The 19,454-nt window shown below is 43.6% G+C and overlaps 1 protein-coding gene across 2 annotated transcripts; it reads right to left on the bottom strand.

Moving 5' to 3' along the window:
- Positions 1 to 653: 653 nt before the first annotated feature.
- Positions 654 to 19,121, bottom strand: ATP6V1C2 (ATPase H+ transporting V1 subunit C2). Of its 2 annotated transcripts, XM_075707999.1 has the most exons (13): positions 18,993 to 19,121; positions 17,340 to 17,407; positions 12,018 to 12,103; positions 11,346 to 11,375; positions 8,268 to 8,362; positions 7,481 to 7,572; positions 5,420 to 5,518; positions 4,069 to 4,137; positions 3,032 to 3,124; positions 2,512 to 2,605; positions 2,104 to 2,201; positions 1,567 to 1,696; positions 654 to 749 (listed from the first exon to the last, which is right to left on the bottom strand). In XM_075707999.1, exons 1-13 carry the CDS (start codon positions 19,119 to 19,121, stop codon positions 654 to 656), a joined length of 1,179 nt encoding a protein of 392 aa, XP_075564114.1. The 2 variants fall into 2 exon arrangements, with proteins under 2 accessions (XP_075564114.1, XP_075564115.1); XM_075708000.1 differs by lacking the exon at positions 11,346 to 11,375.
- Positions 19,122 to 19,454: the final 333 nt, after the last annotated feature.

Below are 19,454 nucleotides of genomic sequence, written 5' to 3'. Positions count from 1 at the left end.
CATCCCTATGAAAGGCAGCCACAGTAACCTGACTGCTCACTCGGTGCAGGAAATGTGCTCCAACTCTGACAGCCCAGCAGATGAGATCTAATGGAACTGCTCTAACTGAAGTGTCTTGGCAAAAACTAAACTTATAAGTACTTGGGACTATAAGTCACACTACAGTAAGCTCCACGGCAATTTTGAGGATCTTTCTTCTTAAGCTTTTCTTTTTTTAAATTAAAAAAAAAAAAAAAAAACTTTGGGTTTTGCTCTGATGCTTTCTACTTTTACTGGGGTTTTTGTTTTTTGGGTTTTTTTTTTAAGTTTGCTTTGTTAGAAAAACAGGACTGTGCACACCTAGTAGATCCATTAGCCACCATACTTTTTAAATTGTTTTATTTCAAGTCCAATAGATATTCCATCTTTGTAACTTAACAAAAAAAATAAATACTACCATTGTACCTCCTGCCTCTGAAATATGTTTTTGTAAAATTATGACCAAGAGATATTTATATGGAAGTCACTAAAAATTACTGGAAGTGGTAGGAAGATCTTACGCAGTTATCGTGCTACAGCATCTGCATTTTAATTTGACTTTCAGCAGCTAAAGATTGTTTTACTGTAATATTAGGGTCTTGAAAATTAATAGATGAAGCTTGAGCAATTTTTCTTTAACTGCAGTCAAGAAGACTGAGGTCAATCTTGAAATAGACATAAGGATAGTATTCTTGATTACTCAGTTGTAAACCAGGGATGTCCATGCCAGGCTGCAAAAGGAAACAGTACGACTTAAGTACCAGTAAACAAGCTGTTGCACAGTTCCAAGCTACACTGGATTGCTTTTGTGCTCCTCTCCCACAAGTGGAATGGAATTTTGTATTTGCTGTGCTTAAGATGAGGAATTCACCGCTGAGAATCTGGTGTTTGCTTGGTGTTTTCAGGCTGCCTAATGCAGTTAGCATTGAGAATTCATGCTTGGTTGCAACTTTATGAAGATGTATTGTAGCACTTTTGTGTGTTTCAGCTCTAGAGCAACTCATTTCTTTCTCCTCCCTTCATGCACTGGGAAGCTTATGCTTGCTGGTTTTAGGCTGTTCTAACGCCTGCTGGTTTATCCTAATTGGTTTATCCTAAACTGTGCACTCAAGATAACAGGGAGGGAGAAAGCAAGCACTGCTACTTGCAGAAGTCCTAGGTTGAAGTATTTAGTCAATGACAGCCTTTTACAGGGGATTAGTTCTGAATTCATTTTTCTTGCCTGTGTTGATCTGAATGTTTATAGAAGACTTGAAGCTTTTTACCTAGAGGAACTGACATAATTGAGCAGACCTATTTCAGTCCGATAGCTGTAAACATCAGATGCTTCAACAGAAAATGTAAGCAATCTCTACGCATCTCCATCATAACCTGAGCCTACCTGTTACCCTAATCCAATCTGTACCCACCAGGGATTAGAGCTGTATCTGGGGATCCTAGCACTGCAAGGTGTGAGGAGTTGCTTGCTCTAACCCCTGGGCTGTGAAAGCGTTCACTTGGCTAACTGAGACAAGCTGCAGCATGTGCAGTCTTAGCCCAAATACATACATCCATTAGACTTGCTGCTGCGACTTCATCCAGGTGTTTGAAGACCACGTTTAGGACATCCCTCAGGCGTTTTACAGACTTCCTGTTTGGCTGCAGCAGCATTGCTTGGAAATTCACTGGGAGGCCATACCTTGAAACACATCAACATACACCATCATCTGCTGGGAAGGGGCACACCTTTCCACCCCTGCCCTTCTCCCTCTTCAGCCTCCTGGCACGCTAGCTGACTGTGTGCTGCAGTGCACAATCTCAGTGGTGGTGTGCTGCCTCCTACCAGAAAGCATTTTCTTTTTGAAGCCAAAAGTCAACTAAACAGTGTCTTTCTGCTTTCCATTTGCCTGTAAGTGCCCCCAAGAACAGTTTTTCATCAACCTGGTATGTCACCTTTTTTGTGGTCATCTGTGTTGTCTCCTGTGAGCTTCTGGAGCGCAGTGTGTAAGGGTTGTTCCCTCCCGTGAAGGAACTGCCCCAGGAAGAGAGCTGTACGTTTTGACTTCTGCAGGAATCTCTGCTGGCACTGCATGTTTACCCACTTACCTCAAGACAGATTCAACAAAAACTCTCAAGGCCTTCACGTGAATCCAAGCCACAAATGCTTCACTGAAGTTCACTTTCAGCCAGCGCAGTAACGGGCCCTACGAGAACAGACACAACAGCATTGCGATCCCCTCGCTGCGTGAAGCGGCTCCATAGCTACCACCGTTGAGGCCATCAAGGGCTGCTGAGATAATTCTCAGGCAGCCTTTTAGTGGCTCCCAGTTCATCAGAAACTTGAGTCACTTTGGGCAAGTTGTGTTACCTATCCTGTGCCTCAGTTTTCTGGGCTAAATGGAGCTCACAGGAGTCTGTTGGAACCACAAAGCCATTTCTGAGTGAGAGGTGCTTAGGCAGGCTGGTAGCAAAGGCTGTCATTTATGTGGGCCATCAACTTGATGTGCTACTTACATATTGTTGTTTCTTATCAGAAGCTAATTTCATCAGCTCTTCCTTTTCACATTTCAGTTCCTTCTCATCAAAATAAAATTCTCGAACCATGAACCTACAATTGAATGACATTTGTTCTCACAAGCCGTAGTCCAAGCAATATGCGCACTCGTTTCTTTTGCCTCTGGAGAAGCAGGTACGGGATGTTTCAAAGTTGCTAGCCATTTAACCAGTTAAAGTAAGTGGAGGGTGGGAGTTGAAGCCACCCCCAGAAAGCAAGCTTCCTGCTGTCAGTAGCATGAGAGCAGGAAGGACAACTCCAGGATCTGTAGTTTGGTGCTTAAATAGGAGCACTGTATCTGCTGCCACAGCTCCTTCCCACCCTGCCTTCTCAGTGGCTTTAGGGTCAGCAGCAGCCCAAACAGTAACGAAGTCCTAAAAACCAGTGATGGATTCAGCTGTACTGCACACAGAACAAGCCTCACCTTATCCTCATCATCTGTTTGCTAGCCTGCCCTGCCTAGCAATCAGTGCTTCTTACCTGTTCTCCCTGGCTTTAGCCTTGAAGTCATCCATCACTTTTCTAAATAGGGTCACGGTGAAGAGTCCTCCCTCTGCATCCTCAGCAATCATTCTGTGGGAGGGAAATTCACTGCTGTGATTTGACATGGCAAATCCCTCATGCTTTCTTTACCTTCCCTCTTTTGCAGTTCTTTTTTTCATTTATGATACTGAACAACACCCTGTTTGTCAAGAACTGCTGTGACTGAAATAGAGAGCAAAGACTTTACTAGCACCAGCCACACTATCTCCAATGTAAAACTCCCACGAGTTAAGTTCCTGAACCCATCGTACTACACACATATTCTACCTGCCTGATATCTCTATATTTCCCGGTAATGTTCCCCTACTTCCCATGCACTCGCGTTTTTCAGACAGGCAGTAGCACACAGCTTGCTTCTTTCTCTGTGCTTTCCACTTCTTCCATTTCAGATAATAGCACTGTCACCTCTTGTGCCCTGGATTGAACTTCATGGTTTGCAGGAGCTAAGCGGTGGAGTATTTAATTCCTATTAAGGATTTCTTACTCCAGGTGAAAAGATAAGTTAATATGGCATTTGCTAATGCAAATGACAGTACACAGAATTATCCTGTTCTACAGCAGGAAGCAATTAAAGATGCAAAGATAGCATTTGATCTTTGTAAGAAGTAGTTTCCATAAAGTTGCATGTGATTGTATGTGTCTGAATTATGCCTGGATTATTGTAACAATTTGTTTGTCTGTTTTACACAAAAAGCAAAGACCCTGGTTAAAAGTGAAAGAGCTAGATTACAGGAAAAGGGAACAACAAGCTAATTGTAAAAAAAACTGATTTTTTTTTTTTTCTTTCATCCGCACTTCCCTTCAACAGAGTAATTGCTGATTTCAACTGGGAATGAGACTGGGCTAATCTATAGGTTAACATGGAGCCCATGCATTAGACACGTGATTCCTTCCAGGATCCAGCAATCTGAGGGGCTGAAATACGGCAGGGATCTCTGAAACAAACAGGGACCTGAATTTGGAATGTCACTTACTTGGTGGAGCGAGGCACTACCATATCAGAGAGGGATTCATAGGTCTTCTGCCACTGTACGTAGCTTGACCTTTGAGCAACACAAAACAAAGCACAGTAAATAAATACTATATACTAGAAAGCAAATGTGTTGATAAATGTAGTTTATTATTATTATTATATATTATATATGTATTATTATTAATGGCTTAGGGTAGAAGGGTTGGAGCTCTTTGTGCTGAGTTATGTGATTAAGATAGAATCATAGAATCATAGAATCGTTTAGGTTGGAAAAGACCTTTAAGATCATCCAGTCCAACCATTAACCTACACTACCAAGTCCACACTAAACCAATCAAGGGTAGACTAGACTAAACCATGACCTGAAGTGCCACATCTACCCATTTTTTGAACACTTAAATACATTAAGCCTCTCCTATCCTTTCCTCTCCTAGTCACCAGATAGGGAGATGTTTCCCTCAACGCTGCACTGTCAGTCCTCACTTTGGGCCTTGGCATGAGGAAGGGCCCAGAGCAGGAAGCTGATGGTGGGAAGAACATGGCTTTTGGCACATACTTCCAGGATGCCACACAGTGTCCCATGCTCCAGGACCTCTGCACAAGCTGCCCCTGATCCATGGGTAGGTGTGGTACATCTGCTATGTGCAATCCCAGAGCTGATCTGGTGCAACACCGCAAACATGGCAAGAGCCAGCACTGGGAGAAATGGGTCAAGGGGATGGTAAGAGTTTGCAAAGCGAGAAGTCTGTTTTTAGGGGAACGTGAAATAATGTACAGATAATAAGCTCAACAAACTTACCTCAGATAGCTTTTTGTACCATGGTTTTCACAGACAGAAAAGTGATGGTACTGTATGTGTGTGTGTTGGGACAGGGCTATCTGGAGAGGAAAAGTTTTGTGTAGGCTTCTGAGAAGGACATCGCATAACTTCACAACTGATGGTCATGGCACTCATCCTACGTGCAGGCACTTACGAATACACCAGCAGCAGCCTTGTGAGTTTGACTGGTCTAATTCCTTTTATAAGCTGGCTAAGCTCCAGTAAGAATCTGTTCTTCTCTTTTTTTTAACTCCTCCTATTCCTGCTAGAAGGCTGTTTGAGAATCCACTCTACGACAGTCAAAAACCTACATCCCGTTTCTGTCCCGCTCTGAGTTTGGAACAGTCTTTGTCTCTTTCTTTTGTGCTAGCACCACCCTTGGCAGCAACTGTTCTTTCAGTTAACAGCTCTACCCATGCCCCAGCCACCGCACTGATGAGCTGCCCCAACCTGACCCAGTATCGCCTGGATCCAACGCTTAGGCCTGAAACTCAATGCCACATTGAGCACAGTGCACGCACTATAGCCTTACTTTGGCACCACGACGAGCAGTGTGATAAGATACTCGGAATTCAGAACAAAGTCTTCTTTATGCACAATGTCTGCTAGGGTCCGAGTCAGCAGATTTCCCCTACGGTGAAGACGACAAAAAAATAACGTTAGCAGGGACCCAGCAGCAACACACTGGAGGTATTGTCCTGTGGGTATAGTTGCTGGTAGTGTGTATTGGGGTAAAAGGCCAGGAAGAAGGTGGCTAAAGGACACATCTACACTTCTAAAATGGACATGTAGTTTATTTTTACTGCAACTAAAAAGAATAAAAAAGCAACTAGTACTAATGGCAGAATACTGGTGACTAGCATTAGGCTAGCTTATGCCCTTTATGTGAAATCACACCATTCTGCTGCTATTGTTTCTACAGTAAGTTTGTAGATGCTTGGGAAGTGCACACCTGAAGTTACTCCCCTGCTCCCAGTCATTGCCGCATCTTGTGGGAGGCACCTGCCTTCTCAGGGCTGCCTGTTGAGCTGCCTGTGTGACCATGCCTCAGTCAGAGTAAGCAGTGCTAGTATGGACCTAAGCCATAAAAGCAACCCTGGCATACCTGGGCTGCTGTGGACAAGCACACAGAGATACCTCCAGCTGAAGTGGGAGCAGCAGTCTCGTGGGCAGGTGGGATCTGTCAGATGGGGTCTCTTCACAGTCTAAGCCCACTTGATGACATTAAGTCCCACTAGTGCTGCACACCTAGGAAGCGTAGATGGCTGGGGCTAGCCAGGCAAGGCTGTGTAGGTGTGTATGGGAAGAGAGAAGCTGCCTTCCCTGTCACTGGGCAGGAGTGAAGAAGGACCTAAACCAGTAGTTTTTGGTTTGAGGTTCGCTGTGCCAGTCTAAACATTAATTAACTGGCCACTAACATCTCATTAGATGTTTGTTCAACCCAAGCTAACTGGCACTGGTAGACACCAGAGATGCCAGCATTTAAAGGTGGACAGGATGGTGAGAGGAAGATAGGCCTGGACCACAAGGTCTCCATTCTTCTCCCTCATCACCTTGCTGGAGGCCTGGCACTGCTCGTGTTCCCCACACAGAGCTTCTGCCTCTCTTCAGGTGCTTAAAGCTGATGTGGAAGCTGGTAAGATGCTGCAGGAGTGGGCTGGGAATATGAATGGTGCCGAGAAAAGGGAAATGGGAGCCGATGTACCCTTGTCCCTTCCGCCCATGATTATCCACATGCACGCAGCCTGAGACAAATGTGTCTAACACTGTCTATACCAAGCTGGAAGCACAGGCCAGTGGTGCTGGCTGGCGGTGGTGAGGCACGGAGACAGGAACATTAGCAGAGGGAGGGGGAGATGTAACTGTGATATGGCTCTGTTGACCCTCGTGGGCACTGCAGTCCCCGTGTTGAGCAGGCCTCCAGGAGCGATAGCAGGTTTTTAGCATCATCTAAGTTGCTTTAACTTTACTACTTACTGGAATTTACTGTTCTCCCCAGTGATACCCTGGAAAAAAATCCAGGTATGAGCACTGACATAGGTAAAGACCATAAGCAGTTGAAGACAGGAGAGAGAACATTTGGGAAGCCCTGACAGGGCATTACCTGGACCAACAGAATGAAACAAAGAAAAGAAAAATGTAAGTGGGATGCTGGTGAGGTGCAGGAACAAGCAAGACAGAGCTGTTTCCTATGGGAGCTCTGCAAATGCTGTTCAGAACATAGGAAACAGCTCTGTCTTGCAAAGAAATCCACCAGCTGACGCAGCTCATCTAATTTCTGACTCCCTGAAATCTCACCAGAACAATACAGTGCATTTGGATTTGACTCTTTCCAAGACTGTCTGCTCACACTGCCAATAAAATCGTGCTAGGAACTGCCATCTCCCTGAGCTGATTTTGAGACATGCAGATCACACCAGCTCTCCCCCAGCTTTCGCTGGGTCTGTAGATGCTCAGCATGCCCCAAAGTCAGAAAAAATTTGTTCTTACGAGAACACACATGGTCCACAGCACAGCAATGGGTGTGAGCATGCACTGCCCTCAGTTCAGCCATGCAGCATTCCAGATGCGAACAGGCATGTGCTACACTTACACAGTTTTTTTCTCCAGGCTTTGCAAATTTCCTTTAATGTTGTTGTATGCAGCTGATCGGGTCTTTAGGTCTGTTTCTATCTGAGTCACTTGCTAAAACAAAGTAAAAAAAATGAGTCAACTCAGTGCTTGAGGTGGTGTCCTCACCCGCCTCCCGCTACCTCTGCACCTTAATGCAAGGACACAGCTGTCAGCCCCTCGTAAAACTACCTGATTGTGGCCAAGAGGGAGCCGGTGTCAGAGCTCCCCTGTGGCAAAGGCCTCTGCAGAAAGTCAGATTCAGTTAGCTGTTGCTGTGTGTGTTACAGCTGTACCTAAGGAGCAAGTTCACGGTTTCATTTGTTATCTATATTGAACAACACATGACGCCTTCCTGAATGGACTGACAGTGTAAGTTATTCATCCAGCCTGCAATGTGTTTGATTTAATGTCAGGCCAACAATTTCACAAAAAAAACTCCAAAATGGAGAACAATATGGCAGTATATAAAACCAATGAAATATTACAATGAAGGGGATTAAAGTGCAGAAAGCATGTCAATGTACTCTAATAAATCTGATAAAGTGCCATATACTTACAGACTGGATAGGTTTAAATATGTGTATCATTATTATTACAGTAGAAATTAAAATAACATCAACTGTTTCAGCACAAAGTGTGTGCTTCTGAGCCTGTTCCTGCCCAAACCAAAGGCAAAGCTCCCATTGACTGCCATGAGAGGAGGGACCAAAACCTGCCAAAAAGACGTTTCCCCATGCTGACATCTTAAAATTCAGAGTACAATTTACCTTTGCTAACGCTTCTGATATATTCTTCAGAGGCTGCTTTATGGGATATTTGGCCATGTCCCACTCAAACCGTGTCAGGTAGCTAATTAGGTCAACTGAAAGTGCAAAGAGATGCATTAAAGCAGACAGCTTACCAGATGGCAGGTCAAAGTTTGGGTAGTAGTCCCAAGCTATAACCTAGGTATAATTTTGATTGACATTACTGATGGGTGTGAACCAGAGGCCTACCTCATAGAAATTTGATCTAGATCAAATCCGCACAGATCGTATGTCCAATCTAGTCACCATTCTAAACATCCCCAAACTTAGGAATTGAACAAGAAATCTTTTCTGCATTACACCTAACCGTATAGAACAAGCATTACTGTACAATTAGCTGTATCGTCAGGACACAGCAAAGTGCAGCCATTCCTTACAGCAGAAACAGCTTCACATAACCTCAGTTTTGACTGATACACGCAATATGCCTGAACTTAATCCCAGCAAGACCTATCAGAAAAATACTTTGTGCCCAGGATGAGCAGTAATACTCAGGGTTGTTGAGAGTTTATCTTTATTTTAATTCAAAGATATTAAGAGCATAGCTGATGCCACTTCTCTGTGATTAAGTCAAGCGCTCGCTAGAAATCAAACAAATTCAAGTGCGATGGGGAATTTCTCATTGACTTTGCACACAGAGCTCCCCACCTCACACAAAGCCATATGGTATTTCTCTAAATGGATAAATCCAGTCACAGCATCCAACAACAGAAATTCACAGCAAGGCCCTTTGCATGCAGCTCCCCAAAACAAGGCACCCTCAGACCATGGGGAGCCATGGCTTCTTCCCAGAATTGAGGGGAGATGACACATATGACACCCAGCTCCTAGGACAGAATCATGCTGTTTTACTCTGAAGACCAAGGCTCCTTAACACCAGAAACCATAAAGGCTTGCTACATTATGGTACCAAATAAAGAATTCTCCTAATTCTCCTCTAGCAGCTCATGAAATCAGACAGCTCTTTGGCTGAGTCCTGAGAGCCTTTAGGACACCAAGCATGCCCCTAGATAGTGTTCTTTGGCAACTTTATGGGATGGATAAGGTCACACATCCTGCCACAACAAGCAGCGGGGCTGGGACTGTCCCCCTGCAGGTTAGGGAGGCTGGAGGAAGGCAGCAGGCAGGGTGTCAATATCTAGAAAAAAAAGCCAGAGGCACTGTCACCTGCAGGATGGGCTTTCTTCCAGATCAGGAGGGTAAACATGGCGAATATCTGGGAAGGTGCTCTGGGGAGATGGGGGAGAAAACAAGCTCAAGGTCCCAAGTAAACAGAGGGGCATGCTGGGGCCGTTCAGTGCTCTTTGTTATGTTGTCCGGAGAGTTAATTCATTCCCACAGTGAAGTTTGAGCGCAATTCCTTGTGGGCTGGACTTCCAGGGTGTGGGGAAAACTTTATGAACCAAGATGCATGAGAAGGAATGTGGAAAGTTCTGTAATTGCCATACTACCAGGCTGAGGGTACTACCCCATCTCGTGTGATACTGAATACCCTTGGCAGGAGAGCGCTATCCTTTCCACGGGCTTCTCTCACCCCACAACAGAGTCAGTTTACCCTATTAGATTTCCAAAGCATGGAAAGTCTTATGTTAGGAGGAAACAGGCTTCTTATCAACAGATAAACTGCCTAGGAGACGGAGAGCACTGGCATGATGGTGTTCTCCGCCTCTTTCTTTGAAAACCACAGCTGCATAAACCTTCCCCACATCTGATGGATAGGAGTCACGAGACAAAGATCCAACCCTTCTTGCTAAGGTCTGACCAGGAATCAGCAAACTCTCCTGTACATGGAGCGTGTGGGAAGGGGGCAAAACTGCAGAAGGCAGGAAGAGCTATCACACAGCTCCTGTGTGCGCAGTTCTCCAGCAGTGCTTGCTCATGGTCTCTGGGGGGAAGGCAGGGAGGTCAAAAATACTTGAGCGACAAAGTTCATGGAGCTTTTTCAGCACAGGGTATGTGACATAAGGATTTCACCCTGCTGCCTCTCTTCCAAGCTTTCTTGCTTAGGCTTTGCTAAATTCAATGGGAATGAAACCTGCGAAGAGCATGGTATTACTGGCCTGTGCAGAGGAACAGTGTATTCACAGGCTCCTTAAAGATAGACACTAACCTATTTATAGTTGAGGAGATATGAAAGTTCCCTGAAGACCTACACATGCCCTTTCTACCCCTGCATTCGTTGAATCTCAGCAGAATTCAAATGTTAGGCAGTTAAGCACAGCATGAGTTCTCAGCCCATTTTACAAGTTCACTCCTGAGCAGTGCTCTGGCACTGGTGCAGTTTAGTTAAGCAGTCTGATCTTAGGGATGGCACAAACTACTCTGAACACACTAGCAGAACTGGGCTTAAAATACCAAGCAGTTCAAGCACCCTGATGCTCCTGGAATGGCACCCCTCATTTATGGAACCTGTCAAGTCACTTCTAAAAGACTTCACATAGCTGCCTATCCAGGAGAGATGCTTCCTACCTACCCCAACACTCTCACAGCTGCCCAGGAACCCCACAGCCTGAATCTCTTGTAATTCTGATTTACTCACCCAGCTCCAAGAGGCAATAATAAATACTTTCCCTTCAAAACACTTAATTCTTCAAAATTGTTGTGCTTCCCATTTAGCTTTGGTTTGAGCTCATTATAAGGAATGGAGTTATACTAAAGCTGACTCAATTTTTTAAAATACAGTCAATAATCTTCAAAACATTAGTGTCTTAGTTTAATATGATTTGTTTGGATGACCAAATCCAGACAGAGGACAGAAATCAGTAACACACACAAGTAGTTTCCATGTCCTTCTATTACAACACAAGCAGAGCTGACAGGAAAGGAGAATGGTATAAAAAGAGGAAACAAAGGAAATAAGTGAAACCTGTTGTTTCTCAAGTCATAGGGATATCGTGATCAAGCTACGAGGTTGTTACTTGAGAAATCCATCGTAACCTGATCACTGTATCTCTACAACCAGACCAAGACTTGTCTCTAGCACTAATACACACAAATGCATGCTTGTAACACCACCACAATCATCAATCCTCAACATACTTTTGAGACATTTCATATTATCCTTTAGCCCTGAAACACAGTAAGTGGGATTATTGTACTTGTCAAGCAGTGGCACTCATCAAATGTCAGTCTTAAGTCATGCAAGGTGGACTTTTCTACAAGAACTTCCTCCCCATCATTTACTCATTCAGATCTGAAGTACAACACTGCAGACAATCAAAGAGTGATGGAGTGTGCACTGTTAGTTTTTTAAAAGTGTCATTTTACAAGTCTGTAATGAGCATGTGTAACATCCAATTTCCCATCCATAGGAGGGAAGGCAAACCACTAACGGATCACTGACAGATGTCATGCAGCCATACAGAAGGAGATTTAGCTGTCTGTAAGAGATCAAGCCTATACAGGGCACAGAAAGGTGCTAGGTCATTTTAGGAGTGAAGAAGGATGTCTCCTGCTTTCCTCTTCACTCCTCAGCTCTGGTGTTAGATACTAGCTCAGTACTAGATGTTGAACACCGTCCTGGAAGCAAAGTTGGTGCTGGATAAAACTTTTGTTAACTTTTGAGAAAAATGGGAGCTGGCTAGACATGTTCTTAAAAAATGTTGCTGATGTCCTTTCTAATGTCTGAGTGTTTCAATTCTACATGTTCATATTCTGAAGCAAACACAGGCAGCATCAATGCATTAAAATATCCACATTCACAGCACCTACCTCCATTGGCCAGAAGATTTTCCTGGACTTTATCTTTTGAGTCCTCCATAACTTCTCCTATGTACTGGGCTATTTTCTTTATTATGCTTAGGTGTAACAAGAGAAGCTTTGTTAGTGAAGAAACAAAATGAATATAAAACAGTTGCCACAATGATCTGATAAACATGGAGATGCCCAAACAAAACACATCTGAAGCAAGGCAGGTTAATTTGCAATTCAAATAATGATAAACAACCTATGGCATATTGCAGAACTAAATGCCTTCTTTCTAAATACACTGATCTCTGCAAACACATAGGTAATATTGTCTCCCCAGTGCTCTAGACTTCCAGATCAAGACTCAGTCTTCCGTACACTCATGATACTCATAGCAGAAACCAGAAGGTAAGAAACCCATGTTTAAAACTCTAAAGGCGATGGAGGAACAAGAGGCTACGTACAGACTAACACTGGCTGAAAATCTGTTCCATGGGATGCTAAATAAACCCTTATGGCTTGCTGAGACAGGTTCTTACAAAGTACTCAGGGGAAAACAGCAATGTTCTCTTGTTTGAGAAGGAGAATTTCCTTCTTATTCCTCTTCTTTAGGGGACTCTTTCTTCTCTTTAGCATGGTGGACAAGACACTCCTTTAAGGCGTGGGAGAATTCAAATCCTCCTTCTGCCCAGTTCAGAGCAGTGAATTGAACAGAGGCCCTCCTGGAGAACATTGACTCCATAAAGTTACTTATTTTTTTGCTTATTTTAAAATATGGATTCATCAAGTCCCTCCAGCAGTAGATCCCCCTGGCCCTAGTCAAAATACCTCTCATACAGACCAAGAGCCTTTCTGGTTGTTCTAGTATCCTTCTGTACTCAGAAGCATTCACAGAATCTGGCCTTCAGTTCCCTAACCGCTCCAGGCTGACTACACCTTGTAAAAAAAAATCAACAGCTAAAAAGTTAACTGCCTGATCATGAAACTGGCAGAGACATGAAGTGGACATAATCCTTGGCATGGTGACATGGAGCAGAGCATAATGGCAGGCTTCTTCTCCCTTTCTTTCCTTACAGAGGGGAGACTACTGCAGCTGCAGATGAGCTGGAGACTTAAAGGGCACCTGCAGCATTTGGACAATGTGTCTTGTGACATTCTGTGGCTTTCAAGAATTCAGGAAAGGGACTTCAGGCCAGGTACAGATAGCATGAGTGCATCAGAGAAAAGGATTTTCTTTGATGTGCTGCAAAGCAGATATATAGGCCATCTAAAAGCAGTAATTCATAGAGGTAGAGTCCCTCTATCTCCATTCCTGTGAAGAAACTCACAGTCTTTGGAAAGGTATTCTGGTCTTGTGATGAGGAGGAAAAATCTGAGATTGCTGATGCTGCCAAGAATGCAGTAGTCAGAATTCCTGCTGTTCGGGGTCATTCAGCCTGGAGAAGAGAAGACCTTATTGTGGCCTTTCAATATATAAAGGGGGCTTATAAGAAAGATGGAGAGGCACTTTTTACCAGCACCTATAGCGACAGGACAAGGGGCAACACTTTTAACTGAAAGAGGGCAGACTTAGATTGGACTTAAGGAAGAAATTCTTTATGATGAAGGTGGTGAGACACTGGAAGATGTTGCCCAGAGAAGCTGTGGATGCCCCATCCCTGGAAGTGTTCAAGGCCAGGTTGGACCGGGCTTTAAGCAACCTGCTCTACTGAAAGATGTCCCTGTCTGCGGCAGGAGGGTTGGACTGGATGATCTTTAAAGGTCCTTTCCACCCAAACCATTCTTCTCATGACCCTGGACAGGTGCGGTTCTGTAGGAGAAATCTACACCATTGTGCTCTAGTTCACAGCCCTCTTAGGGCTGCGCAGTTTTCCACCATCTGGCTGCAGCCATTTAGGGACCCAGTGCCAGCCGAGCATTGCTGGAGAACATTGCGTGTTGCCCACACTCAGGCCGCGAGAAGGGTGCAGGGATCCACACAGCGGTTCCCAGTCAGCTGTGACCTTGCCAAGCATTTCTACAATTTTCAGATTGTAGATGCAGCTGGTTTGCAGTCCCTTCACGACATCCAGAGAGTCCAAAGGAACTTGGAACAAGACAGGACTCCAGCTCACTTGGTAAGAACAGTATAGCAGAAGGCTAAGGGCAGAACAGAGAAAGCAGCCAAGAGGAAAGCCTAAAAACCAGTAGCATTTCCAAGGGCCTGAGCTGCTTTCATTACTGTCGAGTGCAGCTGGGGGCTAACCTGATAGCTGGGAGACAGTTCGCTCTGGTCTCTCCATAGGTATAGACGGTGGGACAGGTATGTGCTCTCGTGCACCCCACAGTCCTAGCTGCCCAGGTGAGGCTTGGCTCCCTTCCAGCCCACACACAGTAAAGTGTGGCAGGATGTATACAGTGGGCCAGAGCAATGTTCTCCAGTCCTGGCTTAGTCCCTGTGCCTTGCCTTGCATCCTGTGGAATGCAGGTGGGATTCACTCATCTGATACATTGCCCAGGCAAAGACAGAACACGCACCCTGTGTACTACTGATGTCTGAGGCAAGTGAGAGGAATCAGACCCCCGGAGCAGCCCCATCGACTATAGTGACATCCAACAGCGAGCAGCTTTCACATCCAACTCTTAAACCTCTGCCTTTGGGTGAGATGAATCCCATCTTGAGCAAATATCATGTTCAAATGATGTGTTACAAAAGGAGAGGCTTTCAGCTAAATTGCCTTGAGAAGTAGTAACAAAAACCTGTAAAGAGAATAACTCCATTTGGCCTATTATTATGGCTTGGAAGACGCTCATATTCTGCTTCTGAAATTGCTGCTACGTCATTACTTTCAAAAAAAAAAAAAAAAAAAGTGCTACCAGCTAGGCCTCCAAAAAGGAGCAGAAGCCCTGCAATCTGAGGCCACTGAAGAATGCTCTGCTGACCGAGGACTCAGGAGAACCCCTGGGTAAGCAAGGGTGACCAAGGGGATTGTCAGCTTGAGAGAGATCCATGCTACCACATGAGGACATGGAAAAACACTCACCTGCCTGCGTATATAAATAATAAAAGTATGTGGAAACAATAGATCCTGCAAACTCTTGCCCCTTCTCTGCTGTCCTGGCAAGAGGCAGTGCTGACAGGTTTGTGCTGCCTGGCTTTACTGGCAGTTGTGTTTATCTAGCAACAGTTCAGCAGGTAGCTGTTTCAGAGGAGCAGACACATAAATGTTCAGGTCATTTGAACAGGCTTGTAACCCTCTAGATGCCATTTACTTCAACGAAGTGCAAGTGCTTGGCATTTTAACCCTTGAATCACAATTTAGACTCAAAACCCTGGGCATTTATTTAATGCAAAATGCTTTTGTACGTCCTTGTGGGACTTGATCTGTGTTGATTATTCTCTGCTATTACTCTACTTGAATGCATTTTTCTTATTTTTTAATACATTTTTGTTATTTTTAAATCTTGTTGATTCTTCTTGATTACCTAGATGGATAGGCAAACAAGACAAGTAGGGAGAGTCCTTAACTCAGTAGCTTATGGTGGAGGGGCCTTGCTGACCCCTTTGCTCGGCGCCTATAGCATGTCATACAGTAGGTGCCACTACTGGCATTAAAGGGACAATTAGTGGAGTAAAGTGGCATTCAGCTTAAACAAGGAGCTGTACCACGTTGTCAAGTTAAGACAAAGGTAAGAGAAGGAGACAGTAAGCTTAGGAAGCTCATACTGACACTTCACTTAAAATTAGCCACCATGATTGTACATGGATCCTACAGACGGCTTTTCAGAAGTCCTAATTCTTCACAAAGATGGGAATTAGCTAAGCCCTTATAAAATTCAGTTCTGCGTGATTTTTCGCAGCCCTTAAACCCAGATCACACAGTTGCTTGCCTATCTGCTGCCCTGACTAGAGACACCTTCCATTAGAACAGATAGCAGATACTGGCACTGTCTCTCCCCAAATTTGCCCCCATCCCCACTTCATGAAGAATCTCTACAGTACAAACCAGAGGCCTGAACATGTTTACAAAGAATATGGGGCAGTTTTCTTGGCAAGGTAACAATGAAGAAGGTTTTCTTGATGAATTAAGTATTAAGTTGCTCTGTCCTGCTAAAAATCCCGAAAAAAACAATATGGTTTAGTTTTAGGTAGTCCTGTGAGGAGCAGGGAGTTGGACTTGATGATTCTTATGGGTCCCTTCCAACTCAAGATATTCTACGATTCTATAAAGATCAACATTGTGTGCCACCCAGAGTGATCAAACATGATCATCCTAATACAGCCCTGCTGTAGCACTAGTAAAATAGGAAAAAAAAAAATCCTACAGAGAAATGTATTCTAGCAGACTTACTTTTACCCAAACCTCTTAGCATAGATGTAAACAGTTTATATCAGTGTTTCAGTATGTGTTTGCAACTGCCGGACAAAATCTATGAAAGTATCAAGCATATTTAGACAAGCAAATCCTTATCAGTCCTGGCTGCAGGAAAAAAGGCAAAAAGCCCCAGAGCTAACATATGCCTCTGTGACCAAGACCACAGCTATATGTGAGGTATACTTCCAAAGGAAAAAAAAAAAAAAAAGAAAAAGAAAAAAGAAAAAAAACCCACCCCAAAACAAAAAAAAACCCCAACCACAACCCAGCAGCTTATACTTTCATTGCCTCGACAACAAAGTCTACTTTGTGCCATGAAGTATCTTACAACCTGACATTTTCTCAGCTTGCTGTACTTACTGTTCTTTGTACAACCAGCCCAGTTTGGCCCAAAAGGCAATCTGGGCAATGATCAGCAAGGAGATCACGTGAGTCTTTGCATAAGTAGGTTTGATACAATGTGAGTCAATATTCTGATTTTCAAGGAGTTTAAAAGTCTGAGAGGGAGAGTTCCAGATTTCATTCAGAAAAACTTATTCCTTAGAACTCCTATATCTATCTGGTTGAAAAGGGGCAGAAGGCTCAAGAGAAGTATTCCGGGAAGATAAGATCAGGAAGGGCTTCATATTCACCAAATGTCATTTTATTAATTTAAGTTTCTGGATGGGGCAGGATGATGTTCTTTAAAAAAAAAAAAGAACCTTTTTTAGCAGTTTCCCTTTGAGAAACAGCTTGCCTAGCACTGCCACTCAAACAGATTGTTGAGCAGACAAAACTATCACTGACTTAATTCATCCAAATCTAGAGGAATGGTCTTTTCTTTGTGATGACTCCATGACAATCAACGCAAGGGTTAAACAAAGCCTACCCACTTTAGTCCAGTTGTAGTCCAGGCTGAACTGAGTCAGACTGAGGTGAACACAAGGACATACCGCCCCATAAAAACAATGTCTGTTTCTCATTTGTAGGTAGTAAATAAGATCTATTTTACCTTTCAGCAAAGCTATCAAGTTTTCCCAACTCATCTGACAGACCAACAAGAGCATCCAGTGTCCCCACCTGTGCAAAAGATGAGAAGTAGGTGAAAGATGCACAAGTCTGTCTAAGGCTTCTGTTGGCAGAGTCTTAGGGACACCGACTTGTGTTCAGCACTTCTGAATTCAATAGTTTGGTGGAACTTTATTTACTTAGTGGAAAATAGTAGCAATTCCTTTATCCAAGACCTAGAGCATAAAAAGCCTTTTCCAATAAAGGAAAAAACCTATGTGTAGTCTCAAGATTACACATCAATGTCTGTCTTCCTGTTTTCATTCCCATATCATCAAGCAGCATAGACTGGTCTTTTACATGATAAAATAGTGACCAGAAATGCACACAATACACACACAAGCAAATCTGATGTATTGAACGAACCAAGGGAAGCAGCACTTAGTCAAAAAAGTGCCTCTGTTTGCATTCTTTGCTATTACCAAAGACTAAGGCTCTCACAAAGCCATTTCCTCCAAGACCAACATCTGCTTTTTGTATGACTCTGTCACAGTCATAATCTTGTGTTTATGATATTGCAATATATTGCCAAACCTTTTCTAGTAACGTTGCCAGCTCAACATTAGGAAGGGTCAAGCTGAAGGAGAAGAAAGAAATTTTACACAGAAAAATTAGCAGAATATTAATGGGCTGGTTGCATCTTCAGATACTGCAGATGCTTTATTTCCTTTGACATTAGCAGACTCACACCAACACTGGATGGGTAAGGCCCATAGATGGTAAAAATCGTATCAATCTCAGGTGCACATGCAAAAAGCAACACTCCCAGTCTGAAACATTCATGTGACGGTTCAGTAGGTTATTACTTGAGACCAGGCCACACTCCCCTTTTACTTGCATCCTTATCTAATTGGGCTAGCTCAAGTTATAACTGTTAACAATCTTTTTGGATTAAAGCCAAAGTGGCAAACCACCACACCCGGATGCAGTAAGAGTAGCTTCGTACTAAGAGTAGCTTCATTAAGTGATGGGTGATGGCAACTCCCCAAAGAACCAAGTTCTACATCTGTGGTAACTCCATTGACTTTAATGCAGCATATTTGGATTTTTCAAATCCACAAGTGAAATAAAAATAAGGTGCAGATCTTATAAAATAAGGATTAAATAATGCAAAGATATTAAAAAAACCCCATGCATTAATATTCTTCCTATTTATATGACAATATGAAGCTGGGTAATGTAGCTGAAGACACACACACATCCACTTCCCAAGGAGTAATGTACATTATAGCGCTGTTTTCTCTGTCAGCAGTCTTACTGGCTGCTCCCTTTGCATTGTGAGCCAAGACATACAATGCTGTATGACTTTCATGACTGGGAGCAAAAGGTACATTGAATGCAATAGATTAGCTATTTAACTGGTCATCTTCACTCCTTATACATATATCCTCCCACTGTGAAGGTCAGCTTCAAGCATAATGAGTTCTTTTCTCTCTGATCAATTTTCAGTTGACTGAACACAACCCATCGCCTGCCTGCAATCTTCTTCTACTCTCTGCATATTACCCCAAAAGATAAATCCCACATTTATCCCAAAAGTCTTTAGCCCTGGTTAATGCTGCTGTATTGCCCTTACACAAACCCGTTCCTCATTTACCTTTAAGTCTGGAATATGGAATTTGCTGTTGCTGGACAGGTTGGATTTAGATGTCACCGTGTTCATTCTCTCCCATGCCTGCAGATTTGTTTTATCTCCTGGGGCGGAAATTAGCCAGAACTCTGACATGATCTAATATTTTCCCTTCACTCCTGGTCACTGTAGAAACACAAAGCAGGTAAGTAGCTAAAAGAGCACTGCACAAAAGGGGCTCTTCCCTAAGAACAGAAAAAGTTAGAACAGATTAATGATGTTTTTCAGAAACACAAGGACAGTGAGTCAGCCCTGTGTCTCAGGCTGAAACGGAACATGACCTTCTCCAGAATGTCATGGAAAGAGTGTGGCCGTTCCTCCTTTCGCAGGGTTGTTCCATCCAGTTTCTGGATGAAGAAACGAAGCTTCCTCCTCCCCTTTTCCCTCCCAGCCTGTTCCATTCGCCTTCCACCGTAAGCCCAGTCTCCA

The sequence above is a fragment of the Pelecanus crispus genome, chromosome 3 (genome assembly GCF_030463565.1).
Source record: "Pelecanus crispus isolate bPelCri1 chromosome 3, bPelCri1.pri, whole genome shotgun sequence".
Taxonomy (NCBI): Eukaryota; Metazoa; Chordata; class Aves; order Pelecaniformes; family Pelecanidae; genus Pelecanus; species Pelecanus crispus.
The sequence above is the reverse complement of the archived record's forward strand: the minus strand, read 5'-3'. Positions and strand labels throughout refer to the sequence as shown.